Source organism: Eumetopias jubatus, unplaced genomic scaffold, assembly GCF_037043125.1.
Source record: "Eumetopias jubatus isolate StellerSeaLion01/CBP00866 unplaced genomic scaffold, mEumJub1_p1.0 scaffold_12, whole genome shotgun sequence".
Classification (NCBI taxonomy): domain Eukaryota; kingdom Metazoa; phylum Chordata; class Mammalia; order Carnivora; family Otariidae; genus Eumetopias; species Eumetopias jubatus.
Genome location: NW_028274818.1, coordinates 56,817,464 through 56,843,240, shown reverse-complemented (window position 1 = coordinate 56,843,240; position 25,777 = coordinate 56,817,464). Strand labels below are relative to the sequence as shown.

Genomic DNA, 25,777 nt, shown 5'->3' with positions numbered 1-25,777 from the left:
AATGAATTTGACTGCTAATTTACACAAAAAATAATAAATATAATAAATGTAAAAGTCACTATGTAATCCATAAATTATCAGATAAATATGAAATTATCTGAATACACTTAAAAATTTTAAACATAACTGGAACACATTTTGATTGAAGAATCAACTTCACCATCATGTCTAATATCTATCAAGAGTTTATTATATGCTAGGCATTATCCAAAGATTTCATGACAACAAACTCATATGAGGTAGATATGATTCTTATTCTCATTTTACAGATGAGAGAGATGAGGCACAGAGAGGTCAGGTAACTTTTCAAAAGTCACACAGCTAGTAAGTGTAAGCCAGGATTTGCACCAAGCAGTCTACTTCCAGAACCTGAACTGTAAACCACAATTGCCCCCTTCAAAGGTATGAGGGCTAGAACATATGGGAAAAAGATCTGTGAGTCATGAAAGGTCTGAAGTTATTTAAAACTGTTATTATACTAAAATCTATTACAATATGGATACAATTTCCTTATATCAGCTCCTGGGAGAACTCCACTATTCTTGTGGTCTGAACATCAGCATAATGGAAATAATCAGAACAAGGTCAACAACAGGTACTTACTCCCACGTGGCTGATGTGGTCACTTTTGTCACCTTCATCTTCGTGAACTTTGCCGTTGTTGTCATCATCATCGTTGTGATTTATTGAGGGCTTACCATGTTCTGGGAATCATATTTTATACACTACCTAAATGGTCTCATTTTAATCCTCAAAGCAGTCTTACAGGGTGGGTATAACTGTTCACATTTTATAGATGAAAAGACTGAAGCTCAGAGATGTTAAGTTCATAGAACCAGAGGTGATGCAGCTGGAATTTGAACCTAAGTCTGCCTTCAAAGCTTATGTTCTTAACCATTTCACTTTGTCCAAAATTTTAATAACACTTCTACTACCACCACCACCAAATACCACTTATTAAGTGAGCTTTATGTGTCAGGTTAGTCTTATGTCACTATTTCAAACTACAGTTCATGGGCTACATCCAGCCAGCTGTCTGTTTTTGTAAATAAAGTTTTACTGGGACACAGCCATACTCATTCACTTACACATTGTCTGTGATGGTGTTTGTACTAAAAGGTAGAGTTGACTAGTTACAACAGAGATCCCAAAGCCAATCATACTTACTATTTGGCTTCTCACAGAGAAGTTTGTGGACCCCTTGCTTTAAACCACTTTGCAATGTGTATGTTCTCATTTTACAGATGAATAAATTGGAATTCAGAAAGATTAGGTAATTTGCCCAACCAACTGTTAAAGAGCAAGAACCTAGTGAAAACCTGAGGTCTAGATGACTCCAGAATTTTTCATTTTTCTCCCTGAAACTTACAAAGGCAACAACTTTCATAATTACCAGTTGAAGGAAAGGAGATTTCTCTAACATATGGTTAAAAATCTGGTTTTAAATGTCTGATACTGGGGACATTAAATTACTCTTACCTTCTGAGAATTTACTGTATTTAATTCCTTGAGGATGGATGCTTACAGGCTTGTCTGCCTTATTCTTAAAGTGAACTTTCACCATGTCTCCAACTTCAGCATATAAAGTAGGCCCAAGAAGTCCTATGGAAACAAGGATTTATAATATATCTGTGTTCAGGACTACCAAAGACAGAGCTGCTAAGCATGGAGACATGCAGAGAACCCCATGAGTGATGGCTGTCATTCTTCCTGGTCCTGAGGCTGGCTTGCTTGTCTTCAATCTAGAAGGTTTTGCCAGCACATTGTCTCTACATGGCATGCAGTCCGGTCAGAACAGGAAGGTAGAAATGCTTGTCTTGGGCCCCAGGCAAGTCAAGAGAGAGAAGGAATAGTTCTGACCATGTCTACCCCATTCTGACCCCTGTCATTTTTGGAGATTACTGTCTTTGGTCAAGAAAAGAAAGGTGTTCATTTTCAGTTATGCAGGGTGATTTGAGGGAAGGTGACTGGCCCTGTTAGATCTCCCTGTGGTGGGAGATCTCAGAGACCCCAATGAGGTGAAGGAGAAAATCACAGGGTACTCTGGTCCTAAGGCAAGCACAGAGGAGTGAGTTTGATGCGTCCAAAGAACAGTAAGAAAAACAGTGCAGGCAGAGAGAGAGGAGATGAGGGAGGGGGCGGATCATGTGAGGCTTTACGGGTCTTGGTAAGGACTTTGGATTATCTTCTGAATGAAATGGGAAATCACTGGGGCTTTGTGCAGCAGACAGACATGGTTTTAAAAGTGCGTTCTGAAAAAAAAAAGTATATCCTTGCTGCTGCGTAGAGAACAGTCTGTGTAGTGACGGGAGTGGAAACAAGAGCAGATGGTACAGATAAGCCAGCATGCATGGCAGGGAAGTGGCGAGAAGAGGTTGGATTCTGGACATTTTGAAGATAGAGCCAGCTGGATTTGCTGATGTGGCATGTGAGTGAGGGAAGTCAAGAATGATCCTGAGGTTTTTTTTTACCTGAGCAACTGGGTAAACAATGTTATCACTTCCTTCAGTGTGGGACACAGTGGGATGACAGGTTATAGGTGCAGATATCAAGAGTGAGGTTTCATGTACTACATGACAGGCATGCTGAGTGCTGGGGCCACATGGGTAAATAAGACACTGTCCCTGTGCTCAAAGAGTTCTCAAGCTAGTTTGGGGATAAACATATGGTAGGAGCTACCGCTGAGATGTGGGCAAAGTACTGTAGGAGTAGAGAGGATGAAGGACCAGTTCTGTCTGAGGAGTTAGGGGAGGAGGTGATATTTGAACTGGACTTTGGAAGATTCATAAATGAGAATTTCCCAAAATGTAGTCCTTGGATTCTCTGCATGAGAATCACATGGGGTCTAACTAAAAGGCAGATTCCTATCTCAGCCCCAACAAATCGAGCCTCTGGAGTTGGAGTTTGGGAGCACACTTTTAACATGTGCTCCTGAGCGATTCTGATGTCTTTTAAAGCTTGAGAACCTGTCACCAGAAGTCCTATTTCAGACAAGTGACAAAAGTTGACTGTTGTCACTTCCCTGCCATCTGTAAACTCTGTGGGGTTGGCTTCCACCCAGCAGGGATCACAGGAGCTTGAGAAGAAAGGTAGAGCAGTCATGGAATTCAACCAGTATTTGTTTGCAGGGGTGATGATCATGTTTATAAGGCCTCCACTTACAGAACTGTAATGGTCAGTAAAATAGATGCCTTCACAGAGCTTACAAAAAAAGTAGGAGAGACAGATTTTAACAAATAATCACACAAACATTTAATTACAAACTGTGGAAAGTATTATGAAAGAAAAGCATGGATACTCTGAAAAGCATTTGACAGAGGGATCTTGTCTAATCTTGGAGGCAGGGAGGGGATCAGGGTTGGGAAATACTTCCTTGAGGAAGCAATGCTTTAACTGAAGTCCAAAGGCAAGAGGTAAAGGCATGGGCAGGGGCATTTCAGGGAGTGGGATGAGCATGTGCAAAGGGCCCGTGGCACCAGAAAACTTGGCCTATTCAGAGAACTGACAGATGGCCACAGTGAGGCTGAAGGCATGATCAGAGGCCCCGTCATGTAGAGCCTTCTACATCTTTTAGAGTTTTGCCTCTGAGTGTACTTGGAAGCCAATAAAGAGTTTTTAGCAGGGGTGAGACATGGACCAGATTTTGGGTTTTAAATCTCTGGGTGCATTGGTGGAGGATGAGCTGGGGAGAACTCAGAGTGGATGCTGAGAGAACAGATAGAAAGCTCCAGGGAGGTGATGTTGGTGACTTAGTGTAAGGTGATAGTTGTGGAGGTGATGAGAACATACTAGGGAGCTATTAGGAGATCAAACTGTCAGGACTTGATGGATGGGATACAGGTGGAGGGTGAGGGAGACCAAGTTGCCATGGCTGGCTGGTGATGTTCTGGCTGGGCGGCAGGGTGGAGGGCTGGGTGCACAAGGGTACCATTCTCTGAAATGAGGACACTGCAGGAGGGTCTTGTTTGGTAGATATGGTAGGCAGAATAATGGCCCCCCAGAGATGTCCAAATCTTATCTCCTGGGACCTGTGAATATGCTCCCTGGGATGGCCAAAGGGGCTCTGCAGGTGTGACTAAGGTAAGGATTTTGAAATGGGAAAGTTTCCTAGATTATTATCCAGGAGGGCCCAATGTAATCAAGGGTCCTTATAAAGGGGACGCAGGAGAAGCTGAATTCAGAATTGGAAGACGCAACCCTGCGGATTTGAAGAGGGAGGAAAGGGCCATGAACTCACAAATGCAGGCTGCTTCTAGTAACTGGAAAAGGCAAGGAGACAATTCTCCCCCAGAGGGGGAGAGCTCTGTCGCTTTGATTTTAACCCAGTGAAACTTATTTTGGACTTCTGACCTCAAGAACTATAAGATAATAAATTTGTGTTGTTCTAAGCTACTGTTTGCGGCAATTTGTTACCTATTGGCAATGGGAAAACAGGATCTCTGAGTCAGAAGCTCCCTTCCCCTACTTCTGTCTTTCTACCTGCAGTTTTCTTATTGCTTTCACTGAATTCCCAGTACTAGAGTTTATGCTGATCTTGTGCCTGAAGCTTTTTGTTTGCTTGTGTGTTAGCTTTACACAGGACTGTGGAGGTCACATTGTTCAATCCTCATTTTAGAGATACTTACAAAGCCTGGGATGTGGGGTCAGGGAGGATGGTTTGCTCAAGGTCAGTCAATCATTGGGTGGCACTGCTGGGGTTAGAACTCAGGTCTCTGGACTCTTGAACCAAAGCTTTCTCTACCACCTTGCACAGAGCAGGTTCAGAACCACCTCCTTTCCTGAAATAGTTCCAATGTCTACACCGTTTTTGACTCCTGACCACATCTGCCTCCACTAGCTGACCTCTCTCTTCTGGCTGCTACCCTCAGTCCTAGCTCCTGATGGAAGCCCCCACTGGGCTATTCCCACCTACTGGGAATGCCCAGGAGCCCAAAAGAGTGCTGACTATGTTGTCACAGTGTGCACTGCATTTTGTTGCCATGGTTGCCTTGCTCGGATGATTTGTTTGTTAGCATCACATGGCTACAAATGCCCAGTGCCCAGGATAAGTCTCCTAAGTTATTTAACCTAATAAGACCTCTTGCTGCAATGAATGGTCTGGAGTATTTATTTGCCTCCCTTTCTGTTTCTTCGGAATTAAGGCAAAACAAAGGGATGTTTTCATAAATGCAAACCAAATACTTCCCGCATGTGGGCAAACACATGCCTGAATGTTGCCTGAGCTGCTGGTTAGCTCCTCTGTCAGCCAGATGGCCTGGAACCCAGCCACTGAAGTGGGGGAAAGAGTCACCTATCTTGTGGCCCCAGGAAGGTAGCACAGCTTGTACCCAATTTCATGCAGTTTTGGAGTTGAAAAGGACAACATGAAGTCAGCTAATCAAATCCCCTGTGTTCAGGTAAATAATAAATTACAGAAAACAGGGAAGCCCATTGTTGCAGCTAGTTTAAAACCCCTTCAGGAGCAAACATTTCATAACCTTCCTTGAAAAAATTCAGAGTCAACACTAGCCATTTTAAAGCCCCAGGCAGGATTCCTGAAAATGAGCCCAGCACCTCCACCTGTCCGCATGTCTGCAAACCTCACTGGATGGACACCTTCAGATCCCCAGTTCTACAGCCTCGCCCCCACCCACAATTACAGTGACTTCTGGGCTTATGCGGCAGAAGTGTCACATGACTCATTTGTTCAGGGTTCAGCTAGAATGACACCTGCCAGATGGGCAGAGCAGGAAATAGGGGAAAGGTGCCAATGACCTAGGACCAGGCTGGGAATGGGGCAGGTCACATAGTCAATGGCAGTGTTTAAACTCGGAGCTTCATAGGCTTTACCTCAGATTTGCCTCACTGTATCAGCTACTACAGGGATACAAAGATGAATAAAACACTACCTTTGCCTTGCCTTTCAGGGATTTATAGTTAAGTAACTTCAAGAATTCAGGAAGAAGCTGCCTAAAAATGGTGTTAAAATGCCTCAGAGTTCACATAAAACAAATGTGTTATGAGATACACAAGGGTCAACAGAAAGATGATGTTTTAAGTGCACAGGGCTTAAACATAAATTAATGATCAAGGTCTACTTCTTATTAATGAGGTCGAATCAGGAAATTTCTACAAAGCTAATCATCTCAAAGGATTTTTTAAAAAAGATTTTATTAATTTATTTGATAGAGAAAGAGTGCAAGCAGGGTAAGTAGCAGAGGGAAAGGGAGAAGCAGGCTTGCTGCTCAGCAGGACGATCCCAGGGCCCTGGGATCATGATCTGAGCCGAAGGCAGCCGCTTAACCAACTGAGCCACCCAGGCGCCCCATCTCAAAGGATTTTGATCACAGTACTCTCCTCTCCAAAAACTATCAGTGACTCCTTCCTGCTCAGAAGATAGTCTCCAGCTTGGCCCTGGCCTTTCTAACACTTATGGTACTCAGCACAGTGGACTACAGGGTCCAGACATTCAAATTCAGTTAACTTGGCAAAAATCACACAGGTAAGGCTCTAAACACCTGTCCAATTCCTCTTTTTTCCCCAGGCCCAGTGAATATATTTCCCAGCTCATTTTCCCTTTACCCACCTACAGTTTAATTTAATTAAATATTTCTTAAGTGTCTGTTGTATATACTAAGCTTGGAGCCAGAGCTATGAAAACGAAGAGACTCTGTGACAGAGGACAGGAGATCAACTTTCTGTACACAACTACAAACGCAATTTTAGGAGTAACGTTATGGTCTGTTGCCTTGCCAGCCTCTGTGAAGGTAGTATCTCTTCTACCTCAAGCCAATTCAGCCCAAGCTTTGAATAGCATCACTTCCTAATTCTTCTGAGTCTGGCTCCAGCCATTATTCTCCCTCAGATGTTATTACCCTCCCCTTTTCTACTGGATATTTTAAGTTACTGTATTCTTGTTTGTAAAAGTCCAAAATATACTTAAGCCCCTCATTCCCTTCCAGAACTACCCTGTGTCTCCTCGCATGTGGAGCCAAGTTTCAGGAAAGAGTTGTCTATAAGTTCCTCCTGCACCCATTTTCCTCCTTCACATCCATTACCAAGGGAAGTGGCACTGGGGAAAGCAGTAAAGGGAGTTTCAAGAGGGAGATCACTAAATGTCCTCGCAATGTCAAGTAGGAAAAGAACTGGAAAGAAACCATTGGTTCTGGCATCTCAGAGTCATGGGGGCCCTTTTCTGAGAGTCATTTTAGTGGACTTATATTAGAGAGGATTAGGGAGGAAACAATGTTAACAGAGAATGGAGTGGACGACTCATATAGAAAACGGCACTGAAGGAAATGGCAGAGTCAAGGGGAGATTTTCTTCTAGATAAGGTTTGACCTGAACACAGTAGTGTTTTGTTTTATTGTTGTTCAGTTTTGACTGAAGGGAAGGCTCTAGCCAAAGGAAGACTGAAGATAAAGGGAGATCAGTGGAGGCAGGACAAAACAATTTGCACAGAGAGGTAGAAGGATGAGTGTGGGAAAGCTGACTGGTCTTCACTTGGTTAGTATGGAAGGATGAGTGAATTATTGACCAGGGGACCCAAGGGAAGAAGTTCTTTCTTAATGGCCTCTATCATTCCTGTGAAATATGGTACCATATTTAAGAACCCCCAAACCCATTCAAACTACTTTCTTTGATTAAAGAAGAGATGAGGAAATGGGAACCTGGGTGACTTAGTCTGTTAAGCATCTGACTTGAGCTCAGTCATGATCTCAGAGTCCTGGGATCAAGCCCCACATCAAGCCCCATATCAGGCTTCAGGTGGCTTTGAGCTCAGCAGGGAGTCTGCTTCTCCCTCTTCCTCTGCTCCTCTCCCTCACCCTCCCCATCCCCCCCTTATGCTCTCTCTCTCAAATAAACAAATAAAATCTTTAAAAAAAGATGAGGAAAAAGATTTTTCTTTGAAAATGACAGCTGTTGTATACCACACACTAAATAAAACAGGAGAAGAGATGGAAAAAACAGATGCCAAAGAACCAGCCATATGTGGTTCCTTTGAATGAATCTAGGGACCTGGATGGAAGCAACAGATCATTTGCTAGGGTTCATCTGCACTCAATAAACTAAACCATAAGCTCCAGGAAGGCAGGATGTGTGTTCTGCACTGTGGCATCCATAGTGTCTTCTTCAATACCCAGCCCATAGCAGGTGCTCAACAGTAGTTTGTTCAATGAATGAATAAAATTCAAACTCAAAAGTTTTGTTGAGCTTTTGGATCGGTGTTAAAAATAGCTGACTTCATGAGCATATCCCCTCATGGGCAAGAAGGGCCCTCTGGCTTAATGCTTTGCTGACACTGTTTTGAAATTCTCAAAAATATGAATCCCAGGCCCCACATTTTCATTTTTCACTGGGCCCCACAAATTATGCAGCCCGTACTGGTTAAAAACAACAAAAGCACACATTTCTAAAAAATGTCACCAAATAGATATTTCAGATATCCAGGAATATCAAATTATCATAGAGATTTATCTTTAAAATTAAATAGTGTACTTCAGGCTTACCTGAAATTTTGGATCGTGGTTTTTCTTTCTGAAAATATGGTTCATACTCTCTGTAGACAATTTTCTTAAAGGAAGGATTCGAACTAGAAATCAAATACAGAAATTAATTTGAAAGTCATATATGACATCTACATCTCACATCACAAAACAAATGGATTTCTCATGTCCTCAGATATGTAGTAGGGATAAAAGTATTTTAATTGTATTTCAGAAATGCAAGGTTTTATAAATATGAATAATACTTGGGGTAAATAAAATAATTATTGATCTCTTCAAGAATATTCTGTTGTGGTAACTGTTCTTTCCCAAATTTAGTCTGCCTTATCTAATCCTGTTACTTAGAATCCGTTTTCTAAAAAAGAACCCAAGATCATTGTGTGAACCCAAACTTTATGCTTAGATTTTAAATGACTAAAAACATAACCAAATTCTTTATGAATAAATACATGGGCTATTTTTTTAACTGATGAATCATATACAGATTTAAATTACTGGGGAACATTATAAAGAACCATTGATTTGCTGGACCCTATTTCAGGTTGAGAAGTTGGAGATGACTAATGGAGTTAAAGCCCTGGGCATTCGTACTGAAAACAAACAAACCAAATGAAAAAGGCAAGTCTTGGAAAATCTAAGTCACTTGTCCAGAGGAGAAACAATGGCTAAATGGCAGAACCAAGACTCAAAGAGGTGAAACCATTGTATTCATGGTAAAGAATTCAAAGAAAGGGAGGCAGGGAGAGTGGGACCCTCGAACTCTAGAGGGGGAAAAATATATGTTTTTATTTTCAATATCTATTACCACATACCTGTAAGTGACTGAACAAGTTTCTTTAGGGAAGTTTCCAAAAACATTTACTTCAGACTTCAGACAAGAATAATAGATATATTCCACCTCTAAAAGGCATTTTCCTGCTAATATTAGATGAAGTAAGAGGAAAGATCTTTGCTTTGTGCTAAAATACATTTTGGCAAAGAATGCAGTGCTGTATGTTGATCTCCTTACAGTAAGTATCATTCAGCTGTAGGTACAAGACACTTAGTACAAGTTCTTAGCTTGAGCAGCCAGATATACAGGTTAGATTTTTCACAAGAAAGTACCAGAGGAAAATGACATGATTTGAGATTCAAAAATATTGACAGTTGGTCTCGGTTGTCATTGTATGTTTTTGGCTCAATAATTGACACTAGAGGCATGACTCTTACCAGAATTCTAGAAACTCAACCACAGGATGGAGGGTTCAGATCAGCAGACACGGTTCCCTTTGGACTCCCCCCCATGTGAGTCAGGCTTTTGCCCTCTGTGGTTCTGCTTCCAGTATTCTGCTTGTTATTTTTCAGAGTTAACTACAGAAGAAAGGACAAACTCGCAAGCATAAGCACAGAGTATCTCAGCAAAGAGCAAGCATGTTAATGTCTGCCCATGAGCAAGAGAAATTAATGTTGGAAAGCCTATGATTTTCTTTGGGGTTTTGGCAGTTCCCTAAAGGTGTGGATGTGATCTAGATCATCAACTCGAAAAGACAATATTTAAAATGATTTTTTTAAAAAAGGATTTCTTGCGGGCACCTGGGTGTCTCAGTCAGTTAAGTGTCTGCCTTCAGCTCAGGTCATGATCCCAGGGTCCTGGGATCAAGTCTCACATCAGCTCCCTGCTCAGCGGGGTCTGCTTCTCCCTCTCCTTCTGCTGCTCCCCTTGCTTGTGTTCTCTCTCCCTCTCTCTCTATCTCAAATAAGTAAGTAAAATATTTTAAAAACGATTTCTTATTGTTACAAGACCAAGACAGTATATAATGCACTCCAAAATAACCCAGTTACAAAGCAATTCTTTAAGGGGTTTAATGTTATACACTATCAGACTCTTAAAATAATTACATTATTTCTTGGGAGATTGCTTTGGTTTTGTAATCATAAAAGAGGAACTTGTCTTTCACAATCATTTAAGCTGCGATGTTAAGTTAAAAAAAACTGAGTCACATTGAGAGGTTTACTAATAAAAAATATAAAAATATAACTAAGTGGAAATAGTGAGTAGGTCATATAATTTGTTTAATTTCTGGGAAGTCTTATTTTTAGCCTTTCCATTAGGAAAAATAATTTGTAGTTCAAAATAAAGTTTTATTATTTAAGCCACCTTTTAGTTACATAGTGACCCTTCCAAACTAGCCAGGGTAGACTATATCCCAGGGACTAAAAATGTGAAAAAAATGAAGAGTCACATGAAGTGGAAGAAAAGGTAAAAGAACAAAAATGTTGCATGTTTATGGACTGATGATGGTTTGAAAGTCATTTGTAAGACTACAACAAAATTATGGCAATTTGGCAATGGGTATTGAACAATCTGCTTAAACAAAGGACGATGTGTACTTCTTTAATTTTAGAAGATGAAGTTATGTGGAGGACAGAATAAATAATATGTACAGAAGTTCTATAAAAATCCTAGGCTACTAAAACTCTGGAATGAGACTTTGCAGGAAGGGCTAATGAGGGGCTTAGTGCCTGGTGCTTTTGAATCAACCAATTTTTAAACCAACAATCAATCACACTAACAAAACTATATTAACAAATTCTTCAAACAGCGTCAAACGGAATATCTAACACACTCTATTATTAGAAACAAAAATAGCAATTTTGTTTAAAAATGAGCGATAAGTTCTTTTTTTTTTAAGCCATGGAATTGCAAAAGGAAAGCTTCCTAAAAAGAAATAGTTTCTCTTCCCTAGAGAAGCCCACCGGGACACCAGATCTGCCTCACCTCAGACTGGTGGGCTCAGGGCGGTAGTTCCAGCTGATGCCCTGAGCAGCCACGTAGAACTGCCTTAGCCGCGCCGCTTCGGCCCCCCAGCTCCCCCAGCCTGCGCAGCTGGCGCCCAGGACCACCAGGACCCAGAGGCGCGGGCAGCCTGGGGCCATGGTTCCTTTCCTGCACCCGGGACCCGGTCCGGCTCACGTCCGCCGCCGGCCGCGCTGCACGCCGCAGGGTTGCTCGGCGTCCCGGCTGCAACGCGCTCCGTGAGGCTGCGGGTGGCGGTGTCCTCCTTCCCTTCTGCTCCCGCGGGTGCCAAGGCTGCAGGAGCCTGGGGCGGTCATCCCCTCCTAGCGCCCTTCCAGGAAGGGGGTTGGCTAGGTCACCGCCCCCATGACAGGAGGTGCGAGGCAGAGCAAGCAGATTCGTGAATGTTTTACCGCAGGTGCAGAAAGGGCAGAGATCAGAGGCTCTCGCAGGAGGCGCAGTGCCCAGGGATTCGCGAGCCACAGGCAAAACTGTTCCTACGCTTGCACCTGCGGAGGCCACTGGGGCAGTAGCCCCTCACCACCCACCGTAAAAACAGCCAGGTTCAAGTTTACATTTGCCAGACCCTCACCTCATGCCTTTAACTGCATCAGTTTCCCTGTATCGGCGAAAGGGGACTGTGCCGTGTTAGGGGCACAGAAACATTGTAATTTCAGGCGAGGAAGCAAGGGGATGAGTACCAGAACGGGGCCTGCAGGCCTGGACCCCTTTACTGATTTCCACCCATGCACCGTTCTGTCTTGATGCGGGCCAGTGGCCACAAAGGCAGCAGAGCGGACTCAGTCCTACTTACCAGCTGTGCTGGCCTGGGTAAGTGACTCAATCTCTTTAGAGCTCAGTTTTGACATCTGTACAAGAGGGTGATAAGAATCTTTTCCCAGATGCAGCTGTCAGGAGGATAAAAGGCTATTGTGAGGTGTCTAATTCCTGGCAGTGGGAGCACAGAGCACATGTGTATTACTATGATTATGGTTTTCCTGCCTCAGGAGCCCCTTGCGTTTCTTGGAGGATCTGGCTGTTGCACACTGCCTTAAGATCTTATTTTGCTATTGATAGAATATCTGAGAATTACATTGTCTGAAACATCATTATGACTGTCCGAGATTCCCCTAATCTGATTCCTCCCAGCTTCTGGCTTTTTTTTTTTTTTTTTTAGATTTTATTTATTTATTTGGCAGAGAGAGCGAGAGCACAAGCAGGGGAAGTGGCAGACAGAGGGAGAAGCAGGCTCCCTGCTGAGCAAGGAGCCCAATGTGGGGCTCGATCCCATGACCTGAGCCAAAGGCAGATGCTTAACCGGCTGAGCCACCAGGTGTCCTCCAAGCTTCTGTCTTAAAGACGGTTCATCTCAATAGATTTGATATGTTGTAATCTGGCATCTCACATGAGGTCTCCATGATGTCAGGCTCCTCCATACTTCACTCCTCCTACACACAGTCCTGTCTGCTCCTACGCTGCTATTACTCTGTCAACTTAGAATATCCATCTCTCCCCCTTTGCTGAACTCTGTTTCAGTTCAGAGTCCTACCTATCTCCTTAATTCTGGACTCAAATGGACTTTTTCCATTTTATGAACTACAACACTATTCAAGCATGATACTCATATTGAGTGCCCTCTATTACTTTGTACGGGTATCTGTTGTTTCCCCAATTAGATTATAAATTGTTCAAGAGCAGAACAGTGCCTTACTCTTCTATATCTATAATAGCAGTAGTTGAAAGGTGACAAACCATCAGAATTCCCTGGAGGAAGCTTTTACAAATTGTAGATTCTGACTCAGACACAGGGCTGATAACCATTGTCCTTTACTACTCAGCCTAGCGATTGGCACAAGATAAGGAGAGATAAACAGTATATGAGAGAAAATTTTTAAAAAGCCATGTGTCCTTAAATCCCAAATTTACTGCCAAAGTTCTTGCAAAATTGTTGTAACCCTTAGTTAGACTGTTTTTACAATTTTTATTTGCATATTTACCCATGTGTTATTCATTCTTCATGACATGTTTATTGTCTCACATTTCACAGAGACAAGACAACTGTATTGTTTGGCTCTTTTTTTTTTTTTTTTGCATCAGTTCCATTTAACTACTGTGTAACTTTCAACAATCTACATATTAAACATGTGATTTAATAAATAACATCTGTTCTTCCTTATAGGGCATTCAGGTGATGAGGATTTTTTCTGCTTGTCTGATTTTCTGATTTTTTCTTCTTTGATTCTGTTGGGGGGCAGTGATATGGTATATATTTGCTGACTGAATGAAGGGTCAAGTTGTAATTGGACATCGGTAACTGTGCATTACATCGATGGAAACAAAATGATGTACCCAGATCTTATTGAACAAAACATCAAATAATAGAGCATGGCATTTGGGAAGAATCTTTTTAATTGCACATTTGAATTTTGGTCTTGAGGTTCTTTTGGGGAGAGTGACCAGTGGAGGGAAGGTGACATGTGCCTTCCTATCTTGATTCTTGGTCTTCTGCACTCTCTGGTGCCATCCAGAGGCCTCTCTGGAGGCCTTGCAGCCGAGGGTATAATAGGCTTCATAGACAGCAAGCACTGGAGACCCGGGAAGATCTTACAGAAATTCCCTCAAGTCACAGACACCACCTGCCTTCCAACAAAGTAGAGTATGCCTTCCTCCAATCCAAAAATAAAGAAACATTTTTATTTTTCCACAGTCTGGTCTTCTGGTAAGTCAGATGCTTCAGTCTCTGCTTAATTAGTCTTTCAAGAAGGGACAGCTGGGCAAAGCCCACAGACCACTGCAGACATTCAGTCCTGGCTTCTGAGGCTTAAGGAAGAGGTGGAGCAGGAAGGGGTTGTGGGTGGAGAGTTTGGGCTTGTGACACAATCTTTCTGCTCTCATTCAGAACTAATCTACAGGAAACCCCATGTCCTTTTTTAACAAGTATTTCCAGAAAACTGCAGTAAATATGCTACAGTAGAAGTCAAGTCTGGCAGGAAGGCTGATGTTCAAAAATAGGATCCCATGGAGGTTGAGTGAGGAGACCAGCAGGACAGGTTTCTGAAAATGAGACAAAAGAAATGAAAATAATTATATTTTCTTTAAAAGCAAGCAAGCCAGCTAGCTCTCAGCATATCTGTCCCCTGAGGATCAACATAATCTCTTTCTAGATCCAGATATTCTGCCATCTAGGGAGAATACTCAACTACTCACTGAGCTTTGGGGAAGAGAGAAAGCATAAGATTATTTTTGTTTTCTCAGCGAGTCACATAGGGGACTGGCTTCATAAAAGACTATAACATTTTTCCAGTAGTATGACTTCTGGTTATCAAGCAAGACCATGGTGTTGTTAACACCTCCAAGCAGCCATTAATGGGAATGTCATACATCCTGAAATAAGTTATATCTTATTAGAACATTTCTAGCCCGGAGGAAATGGAAATCCTCATATAAACTTACTTTCTATTGTCACTCTACTGACATATCTTGTCCCCTGCTACCAACACAATTTCCTTCAAGGCTTAAAAACTTAATACATGCTTAAAATTTAACTCATGACCATATAATGAAACATCAAGATTTAATATTTGTTCTCTTTTCCCTACTGTTCTATTTCTTTCAGAAATATCTGAAGTTGCCTATAAGCAACTTACCTTAAGGGCTCGGGTCAAATGCAGCATTTGTAAAAACTCCGTATGTTCCTAGGTGGCTAAAGAACAGATATACAAAGATGATTTGCCATATAGTGCTTGGTCCTTGACCACAGTCCAGCACATACTTCCTGCAGAGACTGTGCATTACCACCCCACCCTGAAATTCTGCTTTAAAAGGGTTACGAAAATAAATGCCTAAGAGACTTTTGAGATCCCACTTAGCTGCTCTGGGTAATCTGCACTGCACTTACACCCACACAAAGTTATTGTTGATGCTCTAGGTACCTGAATACCTGCTATGCCTCTTCTTAGTGAGAAGAAATCCTTAGAAAATACCCAGTCTTGATATTTGATCATCTGGCAACAGTTTCCCCCAAAGAATGGTAGTACTGCCCCCTATGGGTGTTTTTTAATTTTCATAGTGATCAAGAATTCTACTGACATTTAGTGGGAAAGGGCCAGGGATGCTGGATATCCCAATAGGCACAGGACACAAAAGAATTATCCTACACTCAATACAATTTTAGAATAACTACTCAGTATTCCTATAGGTGAATAATCCCTGAGCCTTGCATTTAACTGCTTTAAATATAAATAATATATTTTTTGCATCTTTTAGAATACAACTGCCACATGAGTTGAGGGAAGATTATGACAGGTTTTTCCAACCCTTTACCAGAGCCATTCATCATTTAAAAAAAATCAGTTTGGTGTTGGCAATGCCGCTGATCCTGTTTGAGCCACTGATACAGTAATCCTGACTGTTGGTCTTTGTGGTTGTGAACCAAAAGGTGCAAGCCTCTAATGACCTCATAGCATCCACTAGAGTAGTGCCTCGGCTTTAGCATTTTATTTCTATTATATATCACTTTCCCTTTTATTTCTCTTTTACTTTATAATTAGAGCCCTTACTGATTTTTAAGAATACTATGTGTGGTTAGTATATGTTATCTGTGTATTTTACTTTAGAATTAGTAAAGGGGACATTGCAAAAGATTTGTTGCAGAAAGGGGGCATTATGTATAATCATTCTGACATATTACAGTGAATTAAAATGTCAAACTAGACAAATTTATTTAATTAAGAAACATGTCTGTCTTACCTTTGAGGGTTCAAGGGGCTTTCCCCATCATCTGGAATAAACAAGAAGACACAAATGATCAGTTGAAAAGAAACAAAAAAACTAGTAGAAGGAGAAAGGTCATCAGTGGTAGGAGTTATTGGGGAAAGTTGGTGTACTGATTTTCAGATGGGTTCATTGTTAGGAGTATATTGAGAACAAGCTCTCTCTGAGAGGTAGAACCTGTGTTAAGTTAAATTAAACATTTGACAGTATGTAATCCAGAGTCTTCTCATCTTTCTTCTCTTCTCATTCAGTGACAACCTCTTCTTTTTCCTCTGGTCCCTGCCTTCAACGTCTTGGCTATTTTTGGTTGTTGTTGATATTCAGATCATTGGTTCTTGAAACCCATTACTTTGGCACTCAAGGCCCCCTATCATTGCAACCTGTGTCACACTCCCCCAGCCACTAATTGGGCAAGTTAATCACATAAAAAAATCCATACCAACATAACAAGGGCTGTTTTCCTTCTCTGGTAACATAGGTGACCAGGGCCTCCTATCTTAATCCAAACAATGGACACCGAGAGTGGAAACTTTAAATATGGCAGCAGGCTTGTCAATCATCCCATGGATAGATAAAAGGAGAAAATCATCTCATGGCTCAATAAATTTAGAAAATATTAGATCAAATGAAGATGAACAAGTATATTTATTACAGGGCATTATTGAGCCTTCAAAGTGATAATGAATGTGCATTTTGAATTTGCAGGACATGTACGCAACATTTTCCTATTATTTGACCACAGAATCTTAGAATATTTCTGATAAAGGTTAAAATCACCTTTGGACAGGTTAAGGAAAAATTCCCCATTCTCACAAATGAGTATTTATTATTAAAGATATTGGAGGATGGGTGGCTGCTCATCCCTCTTCATGGTCTGGAGAGTTCTCTAGCAATGTCTCAAAACTGAAGAACGATCTTGGGGGAAATGCAGGAATAGTGTGATTCCTACATGGTTATGGAGAGTAGGGTCTAGGTGGTTAGGAGCCCTTGCCTCTGCCTTCTGGATTTGGTTAAATAAACACAAATGTTACACGGAAGGATGGTTGTAGCTCTTTAGTTTTTAAGAAGAGTGTTATGCTTTGTCCTTTGTCCTACTAACCCATTCATAAGAGAGTATATGAAGGAATTTTAGAAAGCCAGCCTCAATATAATGGTGGCTCTGTGAATGGAGAGAGCTTAAAACTATGAAACAAGTAGTTCTGCACTTGAGCAGTTAAGAATGGGTGCTGAAAGTCCTCAGATCCACGAGAACTCCATCAGGTATAACAGCCATTCTCAGTTACCTGTATTGGAACATTTGAGCCTTCCTGACCCCTCAGATGCCCCTAGTTACTTTCCATGAGAAATGATGAAGAGACACATTAGCTACGAAAAGAGGTTTCTGAGCTCATGGCTGAGCATCTGGAGCAGAAAGAGAAACACTGTTTTAACCCTTAAGAGATGGTTCCCTTCTTATTCTCTTAGGCCAGAGCTCCTTTTTTGATGAACAATCTGGTAAACACAGCTCCCTTATGGAGGGCCTTCCTCCATTAGGTCATGTTCCTGCTTCAGTACTGCATTAGTTCCACACATTTTGAGAGAACGTACAGATGTCCTGGTGTATCACACCAGGTCATGACTAAGCAGCTGCTCTTCACACCTCTAGCTTCATTTCTCGCGTCCTCCAGAAGCACTTGATTTTTGATTCAGAAGCACTAACTACCTAACACCATTGATCAATAAATGATCATCACATAAGAGAATGATGAAGGAGAAGAGCATGACACTTTCCAGTGAATCCTGGTGATAACTACATTTACGTAGACCAGAGGTCCCCAAATGCCAATGCCCCAACTGGCCTCATCAGAATTTGGAGGGGAGGGTTTTGAGGAATTCAGATTTCCACGCCAATCTCAGATTTCCAGGCCAATCCCCCTATACGAGGATCTGTACTTTTATAAAGATGATTCTGATGGGCAGTCAGCTCTCAAGATGACTTCTCTTGGGCTTGTTTTCTTTAAAGACAAATGTTTTCAAACATGAACTACTGACATTGTAGTTTCACGGCTCTTTCCCAAATGACAAGAAAAGAAGAAAAGGAGAAGACTCTTTCCTATTTACCTTTTTGTCTGAAGCGCTTTCTTAGCAGAGCCAGCAATGTCCCACACGTCACCAAACCTATTGTAGAAGCCACTGCTCCACCAAAGTAAGTCAGGGCTTGCTGGATTGTCAACGGCCCTGCTGCAAAACAAACACACATGCAGGGTGTAAGAAGTGTTTTGTGCAAAAGGCCATCATTCTTCCAGAAGGGTCCCAAGGATTGTGAGATGTGAGATCATGCAGGATCATCAAAGGTCCTGGCAGGGGTGAAAACCTGGCAGGAGAGATCTGGAAGCCATAAAACTACAGCAACAGCATGGGAAGAAGGGCCTGATTTTATTCCTAATGCTTAAATATCAAACACAGTGCCCAGAGGTGTCAGGGGAAGGACTTAATAAAGTAAATAAAATAATTGAAGAAGTGGAAGTTTAAGCAAATAATGGTTAATTTTTGGGGAGACCAATCAAAGATTCAGTTATACAACAAAATGTAGTCATGACAAGCTATAGAGAAAACAATGAAAAGTAAAAGGAAGGTAGATGAAATAAACCTTACAAAGAAATGAAGCTTAATTTAAAAAGATCTATGTGTTTTTAGAGGTATGTGGTAAACAAAATTCTTCTGAGATAATAAATTAGGAAGCTGCATGAAATAACCTCCAGTTAAAAATGTTCTCCTTTGACACATCTGAACTCTGATAAAGGAGGGGTGATTGCCTACACAGAGTCACTGAATTTAATTCCCACTGCTCTGTGGAAGGCAAGGATTTATCATGAAACATTTATTAACGCAGGGGAGACCCAGTGATGGAAAGCGAGACCACTGTCAGAAATACACAAAAAAGAAACACTGATTTTGTTACGTTCCTTATCAAAGTGACTTCCTAACCCATATGGAAAATATACCTTGGCAGGCTGGCATGGGAGTTGACCACTGGCCGTTCTCTTGGCATGCTGTTCTTGCTGAACCATTAAGTAACTGGCCCTCTGGACAATGGAAGCTACAGGTTGATCCATAGCTGAAATTTCCCCAGGGGTTGGAGCAGTTCATCATACCTGGCTCAATAACATGCAGCTCAGAGCATTTGACCGCTGCAGAAAAAAAGAATGCAGGAAAAACAGACATGTAGAATGAAGGTAACAGAGATTATGGTTTCATTTGTAACCTGGTTAGCATTGCCAGCAGATGAGGTAGAATGTAAAACATCAGAAAGGAGATGAGCCACTTCTGACATTCATATCAGCTCCTCCAACATTGCACATACTACGATGTCCACTCAGAGAACGTTAGCAAAGAACTAGGAGGGGCACAGAGCAGCATTCAATAGATACCTACTAATGGCTTGATCAATCTTGCCTATAAAAATACTGTTTCAAAATTTCACTTCTCAAAAATATTACTGTTCTAAGTGTTATTATGACTACCATTGGTAAATAGCTGGCATGTCAGCATGTGTTTATTAAAATACTTAATAATTGTTCAGCATAACTGCTTCTGGAAGTTTGAAGGAAATAGAGACTCCCCTCATCAAACTTTCCTTTGGGGAACTTTAGGTTATTGTCCCTAATTTGCAGATAGGAAACTAAAGCTCGGGAAACTAACTCAAATAAATATTATTGAGCAATAGTGACATTTGCAAAGCACTGCTCTGGTCTTCATGGGGAATACAAAGATGGAAGAGACATAGTACTTCATGTATGGGGTGATAGCCCTTCCAGAGGTATCATGCATGGTGTATCTTTTTAGTTAGGTTTCCATTATGAAAATATGGGATGTTTACACTATCACATAATTAATGGAATTGCAACTTGTATTTCACAATTCTTATAGTTGTTTTCATGTTCGCCATGCTTGTTTTTTCACACATTTGGACATTTGCAAATGTTTCCTCCTTTATGTCTTTGAGACCAGGGTGTTCTCTTGTGACATAGCAGGGGGAGAAGTGACGTGCCTATGGCACATTACTTCTAACTGGGATTGGTGTAGATTTCATGGGGAGCTGACATGTGAAGTAGTCGTTGGGATTGGATGGGATTTCAACAGGCAGGTACAACCATGAGCGTGGGCGCCAGGTGGAAGATAGCATCAGAACTGCCTGTTCCTTTCACCTTACCTCTGCATGCTGGGGTTCCTGCTGTCCATTGTCCTGAAGGTCTGCATCTGAGAGCACTGTCTCCCATGAGTGTGAATCCAACTTTGCATTCAAAGTAACAAGTGGTATTCAAACCAAAGGTTCCCAGATGATGCCTACAGGACACTGTTCCTTGCTCTGGAGTGATGAGGGCTGGGCATCGAACCTCTGAAGTACGAGCTGATACTATGCCTGCTTGAAAACGTGTTTCCATTTAGAGAGCTCCCAATAAAAGGAGCATAATGAAGTTAAGACTGACATGGAATAACTGCCTTCCACTCTTCTTGTAATAAGGGAGACTCTAGAAATAGCCCCTCAAGGAAGTTAAGGAAAATTGTTAATCTCAGGTATGGAAAACCAGATGAGAAAAAAAAGTACTTAAAAATATCATTGGAGAGGGGCGCCTGGGTGGCTTAGTCAGTTAAGCATCCGACTCTTGATTTCAGTTCAGGTCATGAGATCGAGCCCCATGATGAGCTCCATGCTGGGCGTGGAGCCTGCTTAAGATTCTCTCTCTCCCTCTCCCTCTGCCCATTCTCCCATCCTGCTCATGCACTTTTTTTTTTCATCTCTCTCTCCCTCAAAAAAAAAAAAATATCCTTGGAGAGATAATTCTTTAGACCAAAGGAAGAATGGGGGGTGGGGCATGATGTCAATGTTACCAATATTTAAAAACAAAACAAAACAGAAATTTAAGAGTCAGTGCAGAAATGTTAAGAAATTCAGTAGAAAGCAAAATATGCATAGGTCAATTGCTTGCCCTTGCTGGTTTGTTGGGAAGTGGCATTGCCTGCTGGCCGAAGGGCATCATGAAATGTGAGGTGTGCATGATGCCACTGGCTTTGTCACTAACTTTCCATGTAGCAGAAAGATGCTCATTGACCTTTCTAAAACCTCAGTTCCTTGATTTGAGAAATTGGATCAGTGACTCCACCCTTTGTACTCCTCCTGGCAATGAAGCAATGGAGACCATTTAATCAACCCAGTAAAGGTCTCTGAGAAAAAGAGGCCAAAATTATGAAAGAAAGTTTTTGCTTAAGAATCACTATATCTTGGGGCACCTGTGTGGCTCAGTTAAGTGTCTGCCTTCAGCTCAGCTCATAATCCAGGGGTCCTGGGATTGAGCTCTGAGTTGGGCTCTCTGCTCAGGGGGAAGCCTGCTTCTCCCTCTTCTTCTGTCCCTCTCCCTACTCATGCTCTCTCTCTCTCTCTCATAAATAAAATCTTAAAAGAATCAATATATTTTTTATTCACAAAAATAAGAAGTCCTGTCACTCCTTATAAATTTTTAAATCCATAGGCTGTGTTTCCTAGATTCCAATAGATAACCCATTTTAAAATAAGAGAGCTTTCATAGTAATAATATTATAATGCATACCTGTCCCATAGTAAAAGCTTATATAAGTGTTTGCTATTTTTGAAGAAATTTCCGGGAGAAGAGCTGTCTCAGTGAGTGTATACTATTTTACCTTCACAGGTTGGTGGAGGTGCTGTCCATTTTCCAGAAGCTGTGCATTCAACATTATTGGGTCCCTCCAGCTTAAAGCCCTTGTTACAGGAGAAATGACAGGTGGAGCCAACCCTGAATTCCTTATGAGTGTCAGAACAAGCCAGGCTTCCCCACTCTGGAGCAAATAATTCTGGGCACTGGATGGCTGGAGAGTCAAAGAAATTATATCACAATCTAAGTTTATTCAGAAGCCAGGTTTGCACTGAATTCATTCATTCATGTATCCAGCAATTATTTATGGAGCACCTACTATGTCAGGTATTTTGCTAGGCAGCAGGTATTCCACAATAAATAAGATTATTTCCTACAGTGGCAGGGGAAATCATGGTGGGCTCACAGATGAAAGTATAGGTAGAAGTTACAAAAATGAAGAAGTCAAGGATTTAAGCAGTCATACTTGAGAACCCACAATTTCATCCTCTTCTCTATGCACCTCTGCTTCAGAGACCGCACCTCCCATGGCTCTCACTATCCTGTCTGGATGGTGTGGTCCAGGATTCCACTTCTGCCCTTCCTCCTGCCTACAACTACTTCTTCTTAGTCTGCCATCTCCTCAAACTCAACACATCTAAAAATGCAATGACCATCTTCTGTTCTAAACTATTTCCTCCATTTGGATCCCCAGGCTATTTTTTAATACCACAGTTCCCTAGCACAGGAAAGTTGAAAACCTCCTGGTCAAGCTAGATTAGTCCCTGGAAATTCCCTGAACTGACTTCATGTGTACTTGCCTCTGGTTCTTGGCCCATGCTGCCCTGAATTTCTTTCTATTTTCACTGAAAAAAATCCTACCCATCCCATAGGATCTAACTGAACACAGCCTTTGTAGAGCCTCTGCTCATCACTGCAGCCTGAAGGCTTCTCCTCTGAACATATCAGTTTTTTGTTTGAACTCATATGCTGTCTTACCACCTGCCATATTTTCCCTCACCTACTGGATGGAATGCTTCTAAAATCCAATAGGCAGGGGTGCCTTGCTGGCTCAGTTGGAAGACCATGTGGCTTTCGATCTTGGGGTTATGAGTTCGAGACCCACATTGGGCATAGAGATTACTTACATAAAAAAAAAAAAACCTTAAAAAAAATCCCAAGAGCTATAAAGCTTTGTGTCTTTCACAGTTCACACTGCCGGGTCTCAAGAGGTGGTACTCAGCAATCATTTGCTAAGTGGGTGAATAAAAGAATTTTTAATTTAATCAACCATTTACCTCAAAAAATTTTTAGAAATTATTGTAGTTATTTATTTCTGTTCAGATCCTATCTTTGTCTCCATTAAATTCTCTGATATAAGACTATTATTTATCATCAAATATTTGACAAACTGAGTAACTATTCTTTCTTTAAGTCCAAGCTATTGAATGCCTTGGTCAAGTCAGGTTCATTTTGTTTAGCACTTTTGCCTTAAAAACAAAACAAAACAAGACCTCTTGGTCTTATGTGGTACCTCATGGAAAAGTGATATTTCTGGCCCTTACATATTGGCCCAAGTATTTTTCAGTGACAGGCTATTTGTGAAGAGATTGTGACTCCTTATTGCACGAATCCATTCAAATAGCCAAAGTAACATACTGAATTTCAGTTTAGAATGCTCAAATTTTTGAGTAATTAATAAATCCATCTCTGATGAAATCCAATTTCACTTACCAAACTTTTATTAAATATATATATCAGTGTAAATCATAGACATTAAATCACCTGTGAACATTCTCACTAAAACAAATTTTTTAGAATCTCTCAGGATTTTATATTTAAGCCCAAGAAAATGTATGTCAGCTGCAGGACAGTGGGGACCTTGTCAGCTCTTCCCAACACTACATCCCAGGGAATAGGGCCTGGCACCTAGTAGGGGTTCTAAAATGTTTGTCAAATGAACGAACAAGTTAGTGAGCACAATTTAATTTGGATGCATTCTAACGAGTGTGTTTATGTCTGAAAAGAAATAAGAGGAGTTACTGTTTGAAAAAATTGACTTATGTGACCTTTAGTATAAAAAGAGAATTACTACAGCATTAAATCCACCTGGGGGCTATTGCTTTGATCTCAGTTTTGTCGGTCTTGTTCTGCCAAGATTATAGACACACGTTTTTGTTTTGTTTTGTATATGAAATTCTCTGAACCCTCTTAGGTAAGAATTAACCTTATCCAAACAAAGGTCTCTGTATAACTTTAAGGATTTGACTTTGAACCAAGTAAGGAAGTATATTTTCCTGCCTGAGAGGCAGCCTTGATGAGGTACTCGGAAGCCTAACCCCAATCTGGCATATGGTGGGTGCTCAGCAGACATGGCTGAATTACATTTGTGAACTTGCCAAGGAAGCTGCTGGAATGGAGGGTACTAGGGCAGACGTAGAGGAAGAGATTTTTACCAGGGAGTGACCTCTTGGGTAACTTGAAAAATAGTCATATTCTTAAGCCTACTGTAAAACTTCACCAAAACCTGAGTAATTAATTACAAGAATAGAAAACTAATAAGAATTGCTTTTATCACATGCTTAGTACTCTATTTTTGTGGGCTTCCAAGGCAGTGCTGTCTATCACAACGACCTTCATTGATGTTTTTCTGTAATCCATGAAGTAAGTGTGTATGATTGCATGTAAATTCATGAGTTGTTGGGTTCCCTGGCAGTCTGTCATCAACTGACAGCAGATTGGTTTATATTATTTTAAATAGATTTAGTAAATTCTTCCCTATATCTTTGTATTATCTCTTTTTATTTAAGTTAGATATAATTTTTGTCAAGAAACTTTTGGAAAGAAGATACAGTATAAATAATAAATTTCTAGGGGGCGCCTGGGTGGCTCAGTAGGTTGAGCGGCTGCCTTCAGCTCAGGTCATGATCCTGGAGTCCGGGGATCGAGTCCCACATCATGCTCCCTGCTCAGTGGGGAGTCTGCTTCTCCCTCTGACCCCCTCCCCTTTCATGCTCTCTCTCGCTCTCTCTCTCTCAAATAAATAAATAAAATCTTAAAAAAATTTCTAAACTCAAACTTTAGAAATAAAGACTAGGCCCCCCATGGAGTGAGAGAAATGTTGGAGGAGTGGAGAAAAAAAACAGAGATGTGAGCCAGGCCAGAGTTTAGAGGGTAAGAGTGTGCTATCTTATAGGACTTGGATGAGCAGGGACATGGCAGAAGAGCAGAGCTAGGACTGGAACTTGGAACAAAGACCCTCCTTACCCCACTACCATGAGGCTGGTCACTATGAGTTGGGTCCAGTGGCCAAATGTGGTCTCCAGAGTGTCAATAACAAAGTGATTAGGAGAGCAGTAATATCAGTCAAGATAGTGGCCCAACAGTTGGGGGCATAAAGGTCATAGCAAACAGAGATAAGCAATTCAGGAAAGGACTTCAGGTCCTGGAGGAGAAAGGCAGTGAGGAGACTGGGATATCAGGAAGCGCCCAAGTCCCAAAGGGCCCAGGGACTGGTGTGTTCTAACTAAAAAGGAAATATCTGTGTAACCACACAAAAATGAGATCTCTCATTGCACTCTGAAGTGGGAGACCGAGTGCTCCACCTGCCACGCTGTCCAGCTAACTCAGTGGCCCTCAAGCCCCTCTGATATATAGCCTAGACTCCACAAAACTCTATGCAAAAATCAGGGTTCTGGGGTCAATGCTGAAGGTTAAAACTTTATGGACTCAAGCATGTAGAAAAGAAAAGGAACGGTTTGCCTAAATCCAGAGAATAAATTTGGAGGGTGAGGTGAAAGCATGACACAAAAACCAGAGCTCAATATCAGACTCAGACAAGGCTGCTGGTTCTGAGGCCTGCAGTTGGCTAAAGCTGCCGTCCACCATCAGGACTGGTTCTAGGCCCTGGGCGGGGCTGGCCTGCACCGTGGGAGGCAAATGCCTCCCCTTGTGGAGAAGAGGGGCCTGGTAGGGGGTGAGGGGAAACAGGGGCTTTGGAGATCACGGGTGTAACAACCATATTGGTTACATACGTGATTTAAAATTTTAGTGAGATAATTCTTAGGCATTTTTTATTCTTTAGCCTTAATTCAGAATGTGGGAAAACAGAG

The 25,777-nt window shown here is 41.5% G+C and overlaps 2 protein-coding genes across 15 annotated transcripts in view; both read right to left on the bottom strand.

Moving 5' to 3' along the window:
* F5 (coagulation factor V) overlaps nt 1–11,561 on the bottom strand; it is a 77,959-nt gene extending 66,398 nt beyond the window's left edge. For 3 of the 4 annotated variants that reach the window (XR_015766502.1, XM_028122996.2, XM_028122997.2), the window contains exons 1-3: nt 11,245–11,557; nt 8,490–8,572; nt 1,480–1,602 (exon numbers count right to left, since the gene is read on the bottom strand). Coding sequence is in view for 2 of the 4 variants with exons in the window: in XM_028122996.2 (XP_027978797.2) it covers nt 1,480–1,602; nt 8,490–8,572; nt 11,245–11,402 (364 nt within the window). In the remaining 2 variants the exon portion in view is untranslated. Of the gene's footprint in view, nt 1–1,479; nt 1,603–8,489; nt 8,573–11,244 lie in introns of all 4 variants that reach the window. The other variant, XR_003612282.2, reaches the window with a different exon arrangement.
* A 2,092-nt stretch (nt 11,562–13,653) lies between these two features.
* Nucleotides 13,654–25,777, bottom strand: part of SELP (selectin P) — a 43,327-nt gene continuing 31,203 nt past the window's right edge. For 7 of the 11 annotated variants that reach the window (XM_028122968.2, XM_028122972.2, XM_028122977.2 and 4 more), the window contains 7 exons: nt 21,715–21,900; nt 20,228–20,440; nt 19,020–19,205; nt 18,136–18,255; nt 16,012–16,042; nt 14,910–14,965; nt 13,654–14,316 (listed from right to left, as the gene is read on the bottom strand). In XM_028122968.2, coding sequence (XP_027978769.1) covers nt 14,911–14,965; nt 16,012–16,042; nt 18,136–18,255; nt 19,020–19,205; nt 20,228–20,440; nt 21,715–21,900 — 791 coding nt within the window. In that variant the 3' untranslated portion in view covers nt 13,654–14,316; nt 14,910. The remainder of the gene's footprint in view (nt 14,317–14,909; nt 14,966–16,011; nt 16,043–18,135; nt 18,256–19,019; nt 19,206–20,227; nt 20,441–21,714; nt 21,901–25,777) is intronic. The other 4 variants (XM_028122970.2, XM_028122969.2, XM_028122973.2 and 1 more) reach the window with 4 other exon arrangements.